Raw genomic sequence first — 19,571 nt, 5'->3', positions numbered from 1 at the left:
TGTTTTCAAAGCAATAAGTCTTCAGCATATTTTTGAGAGTAGAATGAAATCTCTCCAGAGCTCCTTGAGATTCTGGGTGATATGCAGATGATACAATCTGCTTTGCTCCCAGCTCATAGACTATTTGTTGAAAAATTTTTGACATAAAATTACTACCTTGATCAGATTGGATTTCTTTTGGCAAACCAAACAAGGTAAAAAATTTTACAAGAGCCTTTGACACCGTCTTGGCCTTAATATTTCTAAGGGGTATTGCCTCTGGAAATCTAGAAGTGGCACACATGATGGTTAACAAATACTGATTTCCAGTCTTAGACTTTGGTAAGGGGCCAACACAGTCCACAATCACCTTCGAAAAGGGCTCATCAAAAGCAGGAATTGGTTTCAAAGGAGCCACAGGGGGTTTTTGATTTGGTTTACCTACCATCTGACATGTGTGGCAGGTTCGACAAAACATCACCACATCTTTTCTCAAACCAGGCCAATAGAATTGTTTCAAGATCTTCCCTACAGTTTTATTCACACCAAAATGACCACCCAAAGGCATACTGTGGGCCAGGTTTAAAATCTCATCCCTATAAACTTTTGGTACAACAACCTGATGAATAACTTCCCATTCCTCAGTAACAGGAACATGAGGAGGTCTCCATTTCCTCATTAACACTCCATTTTTGACATAGTATCCAATTGGCACTTTTTCAATCTCCTCACATGAGAGTGCTTTTTCTTTCAATTCTGTCAATTCAGGGTCCTTTGTCTGTTCCACCATAAAATCCTTCCTCGACAAAGACAAATCTTTAAATTCAGGCTCACTGTAAGGATGTTGATCCTCCAGTGAAGACAGAAAAGTCTCAGATAAGGCATCAAAATTTTCTTCCTGTTTAGGACTGTCACAAGGAACCACATCAGACTGCACCGGACTGTCTGTCTTGGCTAATTCTCTAGCTCTAGCTCGAGTCACCGCACATGATGGGTAAACATCTGAATCATCCTCAGACTCATCAATCCTTGGTTTGGTTGTTAACCGTACCACAGGATCACTTTCTCCATTTGCAAGGTCATTTCCCAATAACAAAGAAACTCCTTCCACTGGCAAACTAGGTCTTATCCCTATCTCGACTGGTCCTTCTACGAACTTTGACTTTAAAATCACCCTGTGAAAAGGGACAGACATGGTCTCACCTGTAACGCCTCGTACTAGATTTACTTCACCAGTGTCACTTTCTTCACCAAAATTTAAAACACTGTCCAGCAAGAGAGATTGACTAGCCCCAGTATCTCTAAGAATTTTCACTGGCACCTGGGGTGACTCATCATTCAGTGAAACAAAACCCTCTGATACATACGAACGGAATTCTTTTCTCACCTCCTCCAACTTTTCCACTTTTCCCTCTTGCAAGGACTGATCTTTAACAGCATCTCCTAAACCTTTTTGATTTTTAATTGCCTGAAAGCAAGCATTGGGCCCAGCTTCCTTCTTTTTCTTCAAAAGGGCACAATTAGATATCACGTGGCCAGGTTTCCTACAGTAATAACAAGTACGCTCAACAGGTTTCTCCAGCCCTGGCTTCTTTTCATCCTTTCCTTTTTGATTACCTCCCAATTTAATCTCCGGTTTACCTGGATTGTCTTTGTAACTCTTTTGAAAGGTTTTAGGTTGTCCCCATTTGGATTTATGGGTTAAAGCATAATCATCTGCCAACCTAGCAGTTTCTTGTAAAGTTTCCACTGCCTTTTCATTTAAATATGTTGTTAATTCAGCTGGAACACATCTTTTAAAGTCTTCCACTAGTATCAATTCTGTCAATTTATCGTAATCCCCATCTACATTTTTAGCCAGGCACCATCGTTCAAAACATATTCTCTTTCCATTGGCAAATTCCATATAAGTCTGATCTGCAGATTTCCTCAAGTCTCTGAATTTTTGTCTATAAGCCTCAGGGACCAATTCATAGGCCTTCAAAATAGCTTGTTTTACCTTGGTATAATCAGCTGCATCCTCAACAGACAAAGCAGAATAAGCTTTTTGAGCTTTATCTTTAATCACACTCTGTACCATAAGAGCCCATCCTTTCCTTGGCCAGTTTGAACTCACAGCAACCTTTTCAAAATGTTGGAAATACTGATCAACCTGATCTTCTTCAAAAGGAGGGACTAATCGAACCTCCCTGCTGGCTGAAAAACCATCATCAGAATCAGATTCCGAACTCCTACGCTTCATTTGTAACTCATGCTGCCTCTGTTTTTCCTCGTTATCCAGCTCCATCTGCTTCATTGCTAGATCAGCCTCTATCTTCATCTGAGTTAGCTTTTGTTCAGCCTCTAATTTCTTTTCCTCTTGTTCAGCCTCTATCTTTAACTGGGTTTGCTCGCGTTCAGCTTCTATCTTTAACTGGGTTTGCTCTCGTTCAGCCTCTATCTTTGCCAGCTGCACCTGTGCCTCAGAAATTGCTATTTCACTGCCAGGAAACTGTTTTAACACTTCCTTCTCAAACACCTTCTTTTCCACATAATGGCCAGCTATCAATCTTTGAATATCTGCCTTTCACATAGACTGCTTTACTTCTGTAAGGTTTAGCCTTGTAGCAATCTTTATCAGATCATCCTTTTTCGCCACCTCCAATCCCTTTTGGGTTGGTGACTCCAAAAATGCCTTAATATCCATTGCTGCTGGTTTCCACACACACAAGCCAATTAAAAAGAATTTATCAGACCTCCCTCAAAATCTTTGGATTGAATCCCGAACAAATCTCGTCAATCTGGGGTACAATCCCAGACGACACTCGTTAACCTTGGGAACTATCCCGGACGAGCCCCCAATTTTGTCACAAACCAGCAACAAAAGAAACACACTGAGCATGATTCAGTGTTAAAAACTATTTTATTAATCACTACTTATGATAATACGTAAAATAAAAGTAAAAATGTTAGTATGTTAGAATTCAAGAATGTTAAACCTCGAACGTTAACCCCAAAACTAAACTCTTCGTGTGTGTGTGTGACAAAGTCCAAAACTCCCAGTTCCGGAATGGTTCTTAAAGTTCAGTTCCGCAAGCCATAAGGTGAAACATGAGCAAGGGCTTCTTCAACAACCACCGTTGTCTGAAGATAAGATGTAGATGTAGAAAAACATAGAGAGAGAGTACATACGAAATCCAAATGTTCCACGATGGAACCCAAACGACACTTCAGTGTTTACTCGGTAGTGACTTCCTCACCCCGAAAAGCATCCGAACCGTGGTCGTCCACATACAAATACCTGTTTCCTTCTACAGGTCAGCAACAAAGTGAACTCCACCGGATTACTTCCAACTTCCATACATGGATTTCAGTAGTAAACACAGTTATTGTTTCTCATCCATCGATAGAGAAAAACAAGCAGGCTGGTGTCTCTCTCCCTTCTCTCTCTCTCTCTTCCTTCTTCTTCTTCAACAACGTCATTACGTCCTTTATCTTCTATTGACGTAAGCACGCCCCACACACACATACACACACACTCTCTATCTTAAAGGGACTTTCACTGAGTCCATAACACTTTTATATTATATTCATTTACTAAGAGATCGTTGTATCTACAGATTTTTTAATATTTTATTGTTCTTTATGATTATCTATGCCATGATTCTTCTCCTGATCTCTTTGTATTACATGTACAAACATTGATGTTATATATTAATCTGTATTAATTTGAAAACTAATAAAAAGATTGAAAAAGAAAAAGATTTTAACTTCAAATTTATAACTAAAGTAGTATGGAACAGAGGTGATTTATAAAATGTTGATTTTTAGGTGAATTATTTATATAAGAGATTTTAATGTACCTTTTTATATTTCTTGTTTGTAACATAATACAAATGAAATCTCTGCCTTGCAGCCCTGCATACCTACTACAATTCAATTTGGAATATATATCTGCATTAATAAGCAGGTAGGTTGACTAAATACATTCATTCATCTTGAGTAGTATTGCACTAATCATAGTATTTGAACATGTTTTTTGGGTGGGTTTTAACGTAATATATCAGAAGAGATATACATCCTCCCTTTATTTTCTCCTTGCAATCATTGGGTGAGGAATTAGTCTTTGGTGGTCAGTGCTAAACTTATTTGCTGCATATTTGGTTCCACTGAAGTTATTGGAGCTGAACTTGCAGAGGTGAGTACAACTGTCACAGTGCTGGCAGTCAAAGATGAAATTGTTCCCGATTAACCCTGTGGGATTGGATCAGACTTTCAGAAATTCTCATATGCCTAAACAATAGGATCTTGATGCATAGGCTGGAGGGGAGAAAAATCACAGGTTAACTACATTCTATTTGGTCCTCGTGTTCCATCCATGTATTTTGAACAGAAGTTATTGGATAGTGATGAATGTTTTGTTTATTGTTTGTTCATGTATCATGATGACGGCAAGGCCCATCCCCAGTTGTCCTTGAATTGAGGTGCTTGCTGGATCACTACAGGGGGCATTTAAGGATCTTCAGTCATGTGCAGGCCACTTTGGCTAAAGATAGTAATTTTCCTCCCCAGAAGGACGTTGGTGAACCAGATGGGTTTCTTACAACAGTTTGGCAGTTTTGTGGTTGTCATTACTTAGTGGACGTTAGTACCCCTTACAGTACGTTGCTCACTACAGCGCAGGGATTAAAATCATGCCCATTCTTTTATGTTTAGAGGAAGCTGGAAAATATATTTTCCAATATTGGTGTGCTCTGTAGTCAAAGTACTTATTTGTAAGGAGAGAGTAAGATTTTTCAGTTAATGTTAAAGTTTAGTTGCTTTGTCAACAGCTTTTGTTTTGATTTTTAGAAATTGTGATTTTTTTTTTATAAATTAAGTGAAATTTATAGTTTATAATGATAAAACTTCTTTTATTTCCCTTTCTGTATAAAATAACTGTTTATTCTAATAATGACAGGACAGAAGAATCCATTTTATCAAAAGGATTAGTAAGTATTTTTTACACCTCAGCCGAACTTACAATGCCTATTTGAAATGTATTTTGAACCTGCAGTACTTTTACTGCTAACTTCTACACTGCTCTATCAAGCATAGTTAAGTGACAATCAAATATATAAGCATCTTCTTATGTGACATAATGTAGTTTTCGAAGACCGACTAAATCTATACTTCAGTGCAAGTCTCTTAACCAGTTTTCCTTTTTTCAGGAATTGTACGAATGTTGTTTATTAAAAATTGAAGATAATCATCTTTCCCACAAGTATTTGGAAATCAAAAACATTCTTGGTGTTCCACAGGTAATTCACAATACATGCATAAAGTTGAATGTATATGTTGTATGCTTTAATTTACAGCAATGTTAAAAAAAAAATTAACCTGGATTATTATAGTACTTCTGGCTAACTTTTTAATTTTTTTCCCCCTTAAATTTCTGCCTGTAGGATTTAGTGAAGGTGATGACACTCTGTCCTTTTGAACATGTGGTATGTATTAATGCCACTATATAAAATTTCTTCTATCTAAAGAATATGGAATGCTTTATTAACTCTTTTAGTTGTGAGAGCAATAATGTTTTGATAATGGGAAAATTCAGTTATCCTAAAACAGACAAATAAAGGGCAAAGAATGAAAAGAATTCCTGAAATACATTCAAGAAAATTACCTTATTTGGTGTATTGTGGCATGTTTGAGTTGGTAAATATTTTCTGAACATTTGATTACGACATCGGGTTTAAAATAGTTACAGAAAAAAAGGAATGATTAAAAGTGAAAATATTTAACAAGAGGTCCAATTTTAAGCGAGATAGAAAGAGATCTATTCAGTTGGACTAGAATAAAAAAGGCTAATTGGTAATTGAACAAAGAAATGATGGTACATATTTCCAGTAGGGGAAGAGGAAGGGAATCCAAAGCTAGAGTTTCTAGTTGCATAGATTAACATAAAATGGGAAAAAGAAGTTTATGACAAATACAGGTTGAATACAGTCAGTGCATAGAGGATTTGAGAAAGGAAATAAAGACAGATAAAAGGAGTAGTGAATATATTCAAGGCCAACGGAAAAAGGATCCCCAAAGTCTTTTATATACATATACTAAAAGGGCAATCATAATTAGGATGAGAGAAATTAGGGTCCAAAGAAATCATCTTTTGGAAGTAGAAAATGTAGCTGAGTTACCAAATAAGCAATTCCCTTTCACTAGAAAAGAAAATAATGTTGATGAAACATTAAAATTAACAGTGGTATTGGACAGGATAAAAATTGATACAGTGCTACCCAGCTTTGAAGTAGTGCTTTAAGTCAAAAAGTCATTTCGGGCAGATGGAAGTAACGGTGGAAATTATGGAGAATCTGACCCAAATCTTCCAGTCTTCCCCAACTGTTGGGTGGTGCCAAGGATTGGAGAATTGCAAATGTTAAACACCCAATTACAAAATGCTATAAAGATAACTGTGGCAATTACAGGCTAGCCAGCCTAACATTGATGAAGGGGAACTGTTAGCAACATTAATTGGCACTTGGAAAATTGTGGACTAAAGGATAAATCAATACTTCATTTTATTTGGTTGGCTTTTTAAATTCTTTGATGAAATGATAGGCTGCTTTATTAAAACATTGCTTTAGTAACAGAATACAAAAGCAAGGAACTTAGGCCAAGCTTTTATAAAACTAAGAGGAGGTGCAGTAGAGACTTACTAGGGATGAGGGACTTCAGTCATGTGGATGTGTTGGGTTATTCTCCTTTGAGCAGAGAAAGTTCATGGCCTTAAAAAAAAAAAAATAATTTCAAACAATTTTGATGGATTAAATAAGAAGGGGCTGTTTCTGGTAGTGGAAAGGTTGGTAAGCAGAAGACATGGATTTAAGGTAAAAGAACCTTGAGGAATTTATGTTTTAACACAGTTGTGTTCAATGGTTCACTGCCTGAAAGTGGGTGGATGCAGATTCAATACTGATCTAATATCCAAAATCTGGCACCCTCATCAATGACACCATGCCAGATTTTGGATTTTCCTACATTTTGGACCATGTAAAAATAAAGTTTGTATTAGCTTATTTTTTATTGTTCCTGCTATCTGCTTCCAAAGTAAGGATGGAGACTCTGAGCCAGGTTGGATTGACCTGGAGCACATTAACCTAACCAGCGCACTTCTGAAAACAAAACAGTGAAACCAGAGAAGTAGCAGCTTGGCAAATTTTCCAGAACTATTTAGTTTTCGGACTGTTCCCATTTTTGGACAACAGGATTTTGGATATTAGACCAATAGTAATTTTCAAAAGGGAATAAGGTAGACACTTGAAGGGATAAAATGTAGTCGGCCATGGGGAAAGAATTGGGAATTGAGATTAATTGGGTAGCTCTTGAAAAGAGTTGACACAGATAAAATAGGTCAAATGGCTGCCTTTTTATGCTGCTTCATGATTCTAATTGCCTTTTCAATGTTTTAGCGGAAATGGAGCCTGAAGATATTCCAGCAGAACATTGATAAATTTGACTCGGAAGGAAAATACAAATTGTTTAGGTGAGTGCTGTCTAGAAAGGATTGATTTTACATGAAAGATTCTGCCTTTAATGTCTGCAGTGTTTCTCAAGGTATTAAAATACATGAAATGTAGTTCATGTACACAAGGTTAGGCTCTACAGAAAACTACTTACTAGGCCTATGAATTAAAAAAAAATATAAATTCAAGTTAAGAAAACCTTTTATCAAATACATGTAATATTAGTTATAGAGTTACACAGCATGGAAATGGGCCCTTCAGCCCAATTCGTCTATGCTAACCAAGGTGCCTACCTGAGCTAGTCCCATTTGCCTGCATTTGGCCCATATCCTGCTAAACCTTTCCTATCCACGTACCTGCCTAAATGTTTTTTAAATGTTGTAATTGTACTCGCCTCTACCACTCCCTCTGGCAGCTCGTTCTATGTACCCACCACCCTCTGTGTGGAAAAACTTGCCCCTCTGGTCCCCTTTAAATCTTTCATCTTTCACCTCTCACCTTAAATCTATGACCTCTAGTTTTAGACTCCCCAGCTATGGGAGAAAGACTGTGACCATTCACCATATCTATGCCCCTCATGACTTTATTTCCCTTTATAAGGTTACCCCTTAGCCTTCTATACTACAGGGGGAAAAAAACCACAGCCTTTCCAGTTTCTCCTTATAACTTGAGCCCTCCAGTCCCAGTAACATCCTTGTGAATCTTTTCTGCGACCTTTCAAGCTTAATGACATCCTTCCTATAACTAGGTGACCAGAAATGCGCACTCCAAGTGCAGTCTCACCACCATCTTGTACAGCTGTAACATGACGTCCCAACCAAAGAAGGCAAGCATGCCCAATGCCTTTTTCACCACCTTGTCTAGCTGTGTTGCCACTTTCAGGGAACTATGTACTTGTACCCCTGGTCTCTGTTTTACAACACCCTCCAGGGCCCTGCCATTTGCTGTGCAAGTCCTACCCTGGTTTGATTTCCCAAAATACAACACCGTACTTGTCAGAGTTAAATTCCATCTGCCATTCCTTGGCCCACTTTCCTATCCTGTCATAATCTTAGGTAACCTTCTTCGCTGTTCACTGTACCACTGATTCTGGTGTTATCTGCAAACTTACTCGACATGCCACTGCCTTCTCATCCAAATCATTAATATAGAAGATCAACAACCACATTGTTAATATAGATGACAAACATTGTTTAAGATGCTATCGATATTTATTGCTAAGAGAGATCAATGCTTTTGAGCTTTAGTAGATAAATAAAACTGCTTAATCTTTTGACATTTTAGTATTATGTAAAGTATGCTGGCCAGGATTAGACACAATCCTCCAGTTGTGTAAAAGTTCAATAACTTTCATGCTCTTTTACTCGAAACCTCCACTTACTTATTTTGCTGCTAACTTTTTGTTGAAGCTCGTCTACTTAGAATGAAATTATACGATGTTTTGTTGGTGAACTCTGAAATTGTGTTCTACATCTTAAGAAACTGGGGCTTCTAATTTTGCATGTGCACAATCTTGGTCTTTCTGACTTGTTTAACTAAATATAAATATTGTTATGATTTCATTTTTGATTTGTGTAATCCAATTGATAAATATGCACTAGAAAGTTTCAGAAGGTTCTAGATTCTTGGTTGCCCTGCATATACATTTGACATAATGGTGATCCCTCAAGAGATCTGTCGACAGGGAAACTCTGATAATCCACTATCTGACTATTTGGAAATGGTGATAAGTTGGCATCTGGCTCACCAGGTGATGTTTGGTGTTCTGCCTTCCAACTCATTGGGTCCCGGTCCCTGCATTCCTTTCTAACTTGACCAGGGTCCTGGAATCCACACTTCCTTCCAACTCATTGGTACCCATTTCCTGTATTCCCTTCCAACTCACCTGGGCCACGGCTCCTGTGCTCCCTCCCAACTTATTGGGGCCCCCTCTCTTGTGCTCCCTTACAGCTCATTGTTCACTGGAAAATTTACTATAATACAGTGTAACATCTGAGAAAAAATGAAATAAAAGTGTGTTGGGGTATTAATAAGAATAATATCCAATAGTCCATAGTCTGCCAATCCAGCATAGTCAAAGTCCCCAAGCATGCTGGATTATCAGAGTTTTACAGCATTGATTATTATGTTGGGAGCAGTCCTTCTCAGTTGTTCTTAATTCATAGCAGTGTTTTAATGCGTACTGTATATCTTGTGAAATTGCATTGGAACAATTCATTTTTAAATATGGCCTGAACATTGTGTTAGTAAATTGAATTCAGACAAGAAAGTAAAGAGCTTTTTCCATTACAAATTGATTACCTTAAAGCATTGCTTAAAGAGAGGAAAATGAAAATTATGAGTTACTTTGCTCACTAGTCATCATGACTTAAGGCTAGAACTTGCACTTTACTGCATAGGAGTTTTAGCAATGGGGTTGATGGGAAGATGGTCATAATTCCTAAGTTAAATGCTAATCTGACACTGCATTAACCAATCAGTTGTAAGTAGTCTCTGTGTTATCTCCACAGTGATGTAAGCCTACGTCTAAGCTATTGGATCCCACTGAATGTTTTGCGAATGCACTGTATATCTTTCATGGATCTTGCTCCCAATTCTGTCTTAATATGTAACTGAATCTTGGCTCTTGTGGTTCAGTCTTCACATATTCAATAGACTTACTAAACTGCAGGCTAAAGGAGTCATACCAATTCTATAGAAGGCTCATTGCAGTGCTAAGGAAGACCTTGAATTCTGAGATTATTCTAATGTATTGCATTATTATGTGAACCAGATTACAGTGTGAGTGTTTTAATAGAATTGTAACTGCATTTTTGTAGGTATTCTAGAATGTGTGCAAGGTAATGGAAGAAATAAACATGGGGAATTAGATTCATAGCACTGGAACTATCAAACAGTTCTTATATTTATACAGCTTTTATTTTTTTATTTAGGTGCTTATGGAAGACAACCCATCATGCGGGAGTACAAGGTTATATAATACAAAATATTAAAAATCAGATTGATCTAGCATTGAAGGTAAGTATGTTCTTGGGTATATAATTTTTCTGTGTAAATATAAGTTTATACTAGCATTTGTTAAGTTATTAAAATATGCTACCTCATTTTTATAGGCATCATTAGCAAAAGCCAGGGCTGTCATTTTGGTCAGATATTGTATATCATTTGCCATTCCCAATTAATGAGATACAAGCAAAGGAATTATTTGGATATGTAGTGCAGGCATTAGGCAGTACATGCAGGTAAAGGAAATACTCTATTTATGTGTATCTAAAACATATTTCTTTTGCCATATTGTTTGTTTCATAAAATCTCACATTGTTTTTTTTATGGAATATGGGTGATATTGGGAAGGCCAGAGATTACTGCTCATCCCCAATTGCCCTCAAGGGGGTGGTGATGAGCTGCCATTTTGAACTACTGCTGCCCTTCTGGTGTAGGTATTCCCTCTGTTTTGTTGCATAGGTTATTCAAGTGATTATGAAGGAAAAGTATTTAAGTCAGAATGGTCTGTGAGTTGAAGGGTAACTTGCAGGTAGTGGTGTTTAGTCAATATATATTTATTTTTATGGAAACATTATTCTTTCTTGTATCTTCTCGGACCATGCATTTATATTTGGCTTAGAGTAAATGTTTGTTTTGATGCAAAATAGTTTCTCGTTCAGTGAAAGTACCCACATAAATGCAACAGAATCACATCATTTGGGGATTTGCAATTGATTCTAGGACCTCCTGAAGCAGCCTACCTTGTACCGCTTTAGCTTAATGGCAACTGCTGTTTAAGCAATCACTTAAGCTTTTAAATTCAAGATGAGGTGCTCTAGATGGCATCCATACTTTTTCAACCAATAGTTATGCCAGTGCTTACAGCAGATTTCTAATTTTTTTTTGTCAGCTCTGCTCTTTCCCCATATTTTCCTTCTAAGAGTTCTACTTTTTAGTAAATAAAACCTTTTTTGTTTCTAGACCAGTAATGGAAATGGGTGGTTCTCAGGCCCACAATTGATCCCACTTCTTCATTTAGTCCTTTCACTTCCTGAAGGAGCTGAAACAGACTTGCTTCAAAACTCAGACCGGTAAGTTTTACTACATTTGATTTAGAAGAATGAACTTTTAGCCAAGCAGCAGTTAGTGCAGTGTTATCAGGACACATGGATATTTGTGGCTGTGCGATGTATTCAGCTTCTGAAATTTGGTTCTATCATCTTCACTGAAACCAAGTCCAGGTCATGGCTGCCATTGATTTGTAGTTTCAGCAGATACATTCCAGGGCCAGTCTAGGTGTTTGAGTTCACCTAGGTGTTTGAGCTAGGTGTTTGAGCTCATACTAGGTGTTTGAGTTCAGAGGACTGCTGGTATAATACTTGATTGACAATGGCAAGGGACATAATTTGGAAGCAGTTAGTTGACAATAGTGCAGTGAGAAAGGGGTTGAATAAGATGACCATTGTTCTGTTAGAATGCAAAAAAAATCCTTTTAGAGGAACGGAGTTGACGACATAATATTGCTCTGTTTCTATTAAGAAATTTTAGTCCAGTTTTTTTTCTGTTTTTAAAATTTTTTTTTCTTTTGCTTAGTTTGGTTTGATATATTTATAATTTTTCTTATTGTCTTGGGGTTTTTTTCTTTCTTTTATATTTTATAATGAATCTTTTTCTTTATATTATATTCATTCACTAACAGATCGTTGGATCTACAAATTTTTTTAATACTTTATTGTTCTTTATGATTATCCATGTCATGATTGTTCTCCTGATCTTTGTATTACATGTATAAACATTAATATCAATCTGTATTAATTTGAAAACTAATAAAAAGATTGAAAAAAAATTATTTTCTTCTCTCCATTTTTTTATTGTTATATTTGTTTTCTGGTGCACAGCCTTACAGGCTTTAGTCTCAGCAGATAGTTTAAGTGACAATCATATCATTAGTCATTTCAGGGAAGCCATCAGAGCAAAGCTAAATGCTGACCTAATTTGCACATTTCCAGGACCGGTCACTAAATGAACAGAAAGAAGAATTGTAACAGTTTTTCTTAGTCTGTAATCCAAGGCTACTGAGATTCATAGTTGTCTCCTTTTCATTGTCCACTCTGACCAGTCAACTAGTCAGATACCAGGAAACAGAACAGAAAGTGTTCTGATTTTTATGGTAGAACTATTGACCTGTAACTTCTTGACCCAGTGGAAGAGCCAATCTCTTTTAGTTCTTAAATCACATTTCAATAGCACTTTTCAGTCTCAGGTTATCCCAAAGTTTTGGGAAGCAATGAAGTTTTTAAACTGTAATTACTTTTGTCACTATAGGAGAAGTGACAGCCTATTTGTACACAGCAGACACATATGGGCTGATGAGCAAAAAAATATGAATTTTTGATGATACTGGGGAGGATATCTTTGATTGCCCATTAAAGTTGTTAAAAGTGGAACTGACAAACTTGTTTCTCTCTTGGTATTAGGATCATGGAATCACTGAATCTTCTCAGATACCTTGTGATCAGGGATAATGAATGGGAGAATCGAGTAAGTATTTGGTAAATGAAAAAGGTCGTGTGTTGATGTAATTTTTTGATGTACTTGATTTTGTTTTGATGTTGAGTGCCCCAGTCTGAGACCTAATATATTGTTCCCAATGTGCATGGAGAGGTTTAGGGAACTGCAGTACTTAACGGTGTGGAGAGTTATCATTTTCTTCCTCTGTTTACTGGCCAGCAGGAAAACCAGGGATGGGTGATTTCTGGAAATCAGGGCTGGAGCAGAGCTCAACTATTGGGAGAAAAGATCAGGGCTACTTAAGAGGGAAGAGGTTGGTCATTAATTGCAAAAGCACGGAGAGACTTCAGTTAGCAGAAAGGAGGCATAATGTTTGATTCGAGATGAGTGGAACATGTCCGCTTTTCCTAACACACAATTGTTCTGAAAAGGTGCTTGCTTTCTGGATCCTTTGTATTGATGCTAAATTTTCATTAAACTTTAATCAGGCCCCCAAATGCATGTCTGTTTCAAATATGATCACACGCACACGCAGCATCCTCAAGATTTTTAACCTGACTCTTTCATGCTTGTTGAGAAGAGTCAGTAATGCTAATGAAACAGTCATTAGGTAATTGGCTATAAAGGAACAAGCTAGACTGCAGCAAAACAATACATGGTGCAGTATCTGATACAATTACATCATTAAGTTTCAACATCTGATTTCTCTGAGGTGACCCAAGCTAAATGTTGGTGGAAAGGGGAGGTTAGGTCAGCATTCTGTTTTCTTTTTACTACCTCAGTGTAATTATGTATGGCATGATCTGTCTGGATGGCACACAAAAGTGTTTCACTATCTCAGAACAAGTGACAATAATAAACAAATACCAATCAATAGTTTGGAGCTGAACTAAATTTTCTAGCTATCCTCTTTCAGATAACCTTCCAAAATCCAGAGAGGAAGGATAGACACTACTGCCAGCCCTACCCCATCCCAACTAAGTCATGGCTGAAGCTGATTAAATGAAAGCCTTCACTAGAAATAGTGCTACTTCTACCCAGTTTGTGAACAATGGAAAGAACAAACACAGGACAGAGTTTGGCTATTCAGCCTCTTCATCCTGCTGTGCTATGTAATCATGCCAAATGGGTTAATCTAACTCCTTTTATCTGTCTTGGCTCCATATCTAAAGATCCTTTCTTACAAAAATTCTACATATGATTCTGCATAACTGCCACTTTACGTGATCAAACAATAGGCAAATAAGGTGCTGCTTCAGCATTTCAGTGCCTCTGTGGGTGAATGCCTAGAGGGTGCAATAAATGTTTGCCACATCTTTAATTTCAAATCTGGGATTTGGGTCACATCATCAGTAACATGGGCAAGTGGGTGGAAGTAATGCCTTGCTGAAACCACAGCAGTGCAGCTGCTAACCAGCATTTCTAGGGTCTAGGATTAAAATTAAAATAAAGGAACTTTTTAACAAGGATTGAATTTATAACTTCTCTCTTTAACTTCTTGAATTCTTTATTCTGCCTAACAAGTTAGTTGATTTTAAATCTTTTACAGACTGGATTATGGACTGATCTTTTCTGGATTGAAAACTTTCTGAAGCCACTGCGAACTGGTTTGAATATGTCTAAGGCTCATTATGAAGCAGAGATCAGAAACAAAAGAGAAAACCAGAAAATTAAAGGTTTGTTTTATTTTGGCACTGACGTTAACTGTGCTGCTGTAACAAATGTGCCTCATGTCTGCCATTTATTAGCATTAATTAAAATCATTATTCATCGCAACTGTATTTTTGATGCTCCGTCCAAAAGCCATGGTGTAACATATTGACAAGTTTAACTAATTCATTGTTCCTACAAAAAAAACTCTGCTATTGCATAATTGGAAAGCAATTCCATCTTTGCAAATTACAGTTTGAAAGGAATAATGGAAACTGTAGAATAATTTGGTACATCCACCTTTTCTCGTGAACATCTCTGTCAGGAAGTGAAAGACAACTTAAACTATTTTACTTTAATAATTTCAGATACTCCTGATCATGAAACACAGTGTTCCTTGACAGTTGGTGGTAAAAAGTTACCAAAAATGACTAATGCTATGCAGTTGGAGGTAAGCATTTTAATAATCAAATTTTTTTCATGTATCACTTTGTATGTTTTATATGTTCATTAAAATCATAATGTTACATTATTTCACCCCTGTTAACTCTTGTCATTTCAGGTTCTACAGTCAGCTATCTACACCTTTGACGTAATGGAAAGTGTACAGGCACGAATAGAAGAGCTGATGGAGCTAAAAATGAAATCCAGAGCTCAGAGTAAAAATGTAGCCAATGGAGCTTTTTAGATTTACAAGAGAAAAGTGTCAAAACTATGTAAATATATTTTGATCTTTTATTCCAAACTACTGTACTTACTGGAGGGATTTACTTTGTATACTACTATTTAACTTTTTCAAACCAGTCTGTATAATAATTTAAAATATTTTTACTATGAAGCAGATCTACTGAACCTGCTCACCCAGAAGAAATGTTGTATCATCTCAATATAGATCTACCTAAGACTTAAAAAGAAAGTCCCTCTAGCTTCAGTATATTACTGCATAGATTTCTAATGATTGTACCATACATTTGCAGTTAGTTAAGAATCAATGGTGACATATTACAGTTTGAAAGAAAAATGCCAGACTGAACTTGTGCTTTTTGATGCACTGTGGCTTTAGCAGCTAGGGGAGAAAAATATTTTTCTTTCTTTGTTGAAAATTTATTTCAAAACAAAAAATTAAAATGTAATTATCACAACTCTTGGTTATTACTTCTTCCCTCATCCAATTTTAATTTGCTTTTTAATAAACACCTACAAGTCTTTTGTAATTCATATTCCACACAGTTTAGGATCATTGTACTGATTACCTGGGTCTTCATATTACTGTGAAAGCTGATGGTTCTGTGGCTTGCCAAGTATGGAGTAGGGATCTGTGAGCTTTTACCACTCATGTTCCATATTGCTAAATTCCTATTTATTGCTATGCTGCTTTAAGTTTCCGAGTAGAAGCCAAACAATTCAAATTGAGGAAGAGAAAATTATTTTACAACTTCTGAAACAAACACTCTTAAATTTGGAAATAAATCAAGTATTTCTTTACATTTTACCAAGTATCGCCTACCAGATTGGTGTTACGTTACTAACAGCTAACAATAATTACAAGAAAATGTAAGAAACAGAAGAGTAGGCTATTTTGACCCCTCAGGCTTGTTCCACCAAAAAGGATCATGGCTGATGGATCTGTGCCACATTTCTGCACTAGCTCCATTATTCCCTTAATAGCTAAAAATATACTTATCCCTTGGAAGGACACAGCATTTCAACATCCATAAGCATTTTGTGTGGAAAAATCTAAAGGTTCACCACGTCCTTAGTGAAGAAATTATCTGTGTCCTTTTAATGGTCAGACTGTTATTTTGAGACTGTGACCAGTCTACCTGCACCTCACCTGTGGGTAACCATGATGCAAATATCTCAGCCAGGGCTCCTGCAATTTCTTCCCTAGCCTCCCAGTGTTCTTGGATAAACCTGGTCAAGCCCTGGAGAATTGTCTACCTACATACCTTTTAAGATATCCAGCACCTCCTCTACTATAATGCAGACAATCCCCAAGACCTCTGCATTTATCTTTCCTAATTCTGACATCTTCATCTCCACAGTAAAAACAGAGAAGAAATATTCATTATGGACCTTGCCCATCTTCTGCGGCTGCACACAAAGGTATCCCCTTTGGTCTTTGTGGGGTCCTGTTCTCTCTCTAGTTTCCCCCCCCCCCCCCCCCCCCTTAATATACTTACAAAATCTCTTTGGACCTTCCTGAATCTTCTCTGCCAAAGTTACCTCATGACCCCTTTTTGCCCTCCTGATTTCCTTCTTGAATACACTTCATCCCTTACACTCCTCCAGGGATTCACTTGATCCCAGCTGCCTGTACCTGACCCATGCCACCTTTTTCCTGGCCAGAGCCTTAATATCTCTCATCATCTAGGGTTCCCTATTCCTGCCAGCCTCGCCCTTCACTTTGAACAGGAACATGCAGACCTTGAGCTCTCACTATCTCACCTTTATAAGCTCCCACTTGCCTGTGGTTCCTTTGCCTGCAAACAACCTACTCCAACTAACCTTTGCAGGCTCCTGTCCCACACTGTCAAAATTCGCCTTGCCTCAATTTAGCATTTGAACCTCTGGACCAGTTCTGTCCCTTTCCATATTGAACTAATAGAACTGTGGTCACTGGTCCCCAAGTGCTCCCCAACTGTCACAGTCACTTGCGCTGCCCTATTACACAAGAGTAGGTCACACTTTGCCCTCTCCCTAGAAGTGCCTCTATGTATTGCCCAAGGAAACTTTCCCACTTAAATTCCACCCCATCTAAGCCCTTATCAGTATGGCAGTCTCAGTCTATGTTAGGAAAGTTAAAATCCCCTACTATGACATCCCTATTATTCTTACAACTCTGCACGATCTCCCTGCATATTTGTTCTTCTAATTCCTGTTGACTATTTGGGGGCCTATAGTACAATCCCAACAATGTGATCATCCCCTTCTTATTTCTCAGCTCCACCCAGAAAGCCTCACTGGATGATCCTTCAGTAATTTCATTTCTGACTACTGCTGTGACACTTCCCTTAATCAAAAATGCAACTCCCCCTCATCTCTTCCAGCTAAAGTACTCCAGAACATTAAGCTGCCAGTCCTGTCCCTCCCTTAGCCATGTTTCCATAATGTCTATAACATCCCCGTCCCACGTAGCCATCCAAGCCCCAAGTTCATCCACCTTACCAGTCAGACCTCTTGCATTGAAATAAATGTAACTTAATCCAATAGGCTTTCCTCGCTCCTGCCTGTCATACCTATTCAACTTGCTGTCACTGACTTGTGCATCACTTTCCAGCCTCTCGTTTGCCTCCCTGATGCTTGGGATCCCACTCCCCCTAGTAGCACTAGCAAATCTGCCCGTCATGATATCGGCCCCTTTCCGGTTCAGGGGTAACCTGATCCTCTTGCACAGGTTACCTCTGCCCAGAAGGGATCCCAATGGTCCACAAAACTGAATCCCTGCCCCCCTACACCAATTTTTCAGCCACACATTCATTTGCCATATCCTCCTATTCTAACCCTCCCAAGCACGTGGCACTGGAAGTAATCCAGAGTTCTGCATTTTTCCTGCGGGGTTTTCTTTGTCATCTTCTGTGAATACCAACACTAAATATTTGTTTCTCTGCTTTTTCCTTATTATCCAATATAATTTCTCCTGTCTCTGTTCACATTTTCTTTACCCAATTGTTTCCTTTTTACATATCTATACAAAATTTTCTATCCAAGTGCATCACGGCTTGGTATGGCAACTGCCCTACCTGTGACTGCAAGGAGCTGCAGAGAGTTGTGGACACAACTCAGAACATCACAGAAACCAGCCTCCCCTCTGTGGACTCTGTCTATACTTCTCGCTGCCTCGGTAAAGTAGCCAACGTAATCAAAGACCCTACCCACCCCGGACATTCTCCCTTCTTCCCTCTCCCATGGGGCAGAAGTTACAAAAGCCTGAAAGCATATACCACCAGGCTCAAGGACAGCTTCTTTTGTCCGGTTCCCTAGTACAATAAGATGGACTCTTGACCTCACAATCTACCTCGTTGTGGCCTTGCACCTTATTGTCTGCCTGCACTGCCCTTTCTCTAATGCTTTATTCTGCATTCTGTTACTGTTTCCCTTGTACTAACTCAATGCACTGTGTAATGAAATGATCTGTATGGATGGCATACATAACAAACTTTTTCCACTGTACCTCAGTCCATGTGACAATAATAAACCAATTCCAATTCTACAGTTTGTTTCTCATGAGACTACTCTTACATTCTTCTTTCCCTCTACTTATCAATGCTTGATATTTACTTTGCTGCATTCTGAAATTCTTCCCAGTCTTCAGGATTACCATTCCTCTTTCCTTTTGCTCTAATACTGTCATTAATCTCTTGATAGTCACAGCAGAACCAATTTACGGGCTTTATGTGATTATTTTAGCATAATACTTAGTGTCAGTCATTCACTTTCATTTAAGAATGCATTTTATTTGTGCCTTGTTGGTGATAGAAATGGCTTGCACTTTCGAGCTTTCCAAAGCTACTTTGTCTAACAAAGGAATAAACAACACCAGCTTGCTTCTGGAACTTGATACAGAGAATATATAGTAAGAAATTGGGCATTCTTCCCAACTAGCAGTGACCAGTGTCTCTACTTCACACAAGACTAGGAAAACACACTTGTTGTCACCCAGCCTATCACTTTTATGGTATTATCACATGTATTTTCAACTATTACTTATTGTTACTTTGCATGCATCTTTATTCAGGTCAATGACAAATCTATCCACATATTTTACATTAGGTAGTTCTGAATCTAGTAAATGGCATACTGTTCAATATCCTATGTTCTGAAAACCTTGTAAATGAGAAAATCATTCTAACTCCCAAGTTTTTAGAAGGCTAATGTATTTCAACTGACAGGAGAATATTAAGAATGAACGAAATAAGCACTATGAATCTATAACAAATTCTGCAACGAACAGATTTTATT

The 19,571-nt window shown here is 37.8% G+C and overlaps 1 protein-coding gene across 5 annotated transcripts in view; it reads left to right on the top strand.

Annotated features, from left to right (window-relative positions):
• The window catches only part of glmna (glomulin, FKBP associated protein a), a 39,176-nt gene extending 23,422 nt beyond the window's left edge, over nt 1–15,754 (top strand). For all 5 annotated transcript variants that reach the window (XM_052012866.1, XM_052012869.1, XM_052012867.1 and 2 more), the window contains exons 9-19: nt 3,875–3,928; nt 4,919–4,949; nt 5,169–5,258; nt 5,403–5,444; nt 7,410–7,483; nt 10,397–10,481; nt 11,430–11,539; nt 12,926–12,989; nt 14,509–14,635; nt 14,978–15,060; nt 15,172–15,754. In XM_052012866.1, coding sequence (XP_051868826.1) covers nt 3,875–3,928; nt 4,919–4,949; nt 5,169–5,258; nt 5,403–5,444; nt 7,410–7,483; nt 10,397–10,481; nt 11,430–11,539; nt 12,926–12,989; nt 14,509–14,635; nt 14,978–15,060; nt 15,172–15,297 — 886 coding nt within the window. In that variant the 3' untranslated portion in view covers nt 15,298–15,754. The remainder of the gene's footprint in view (nt 1–3,874; nt 3,929–4,918; nt 4,950–5,168; nt 5,259–5,402; nt 5,445–7,409; nt 7,484–10,396; nt 10,482–11,429; nt 11,540–12,925; nt 12,990–14,508; nt 14,636–14,977; nt 15,061–15,171) is intronic.
• Nucleotides 15,755–19,571: the final 3,817 nt, after the last annotated feature.

The sequence above is a fragment of the Pristis pectinata genome, chromosome 3 (genome assembly GCF_009764475.1).
Source record: "Pristis pectinata isolate sPriPec2 chromosome 3, sPriPec2.1.pri, whole genome shotgun sequence".
Classification (NCBI taxonomy): domain Eukaryota; kingdom Metazoa; phylum Chordata; class Chondrichthyes; order Rhinopristiformes; family Pristidae; genus Pristis; species Pristis pectinata.
Note: the sequence above shows the minus strand (reverse complement) of the source record. Positions and strands in the feature narration are given on the sequence as shown.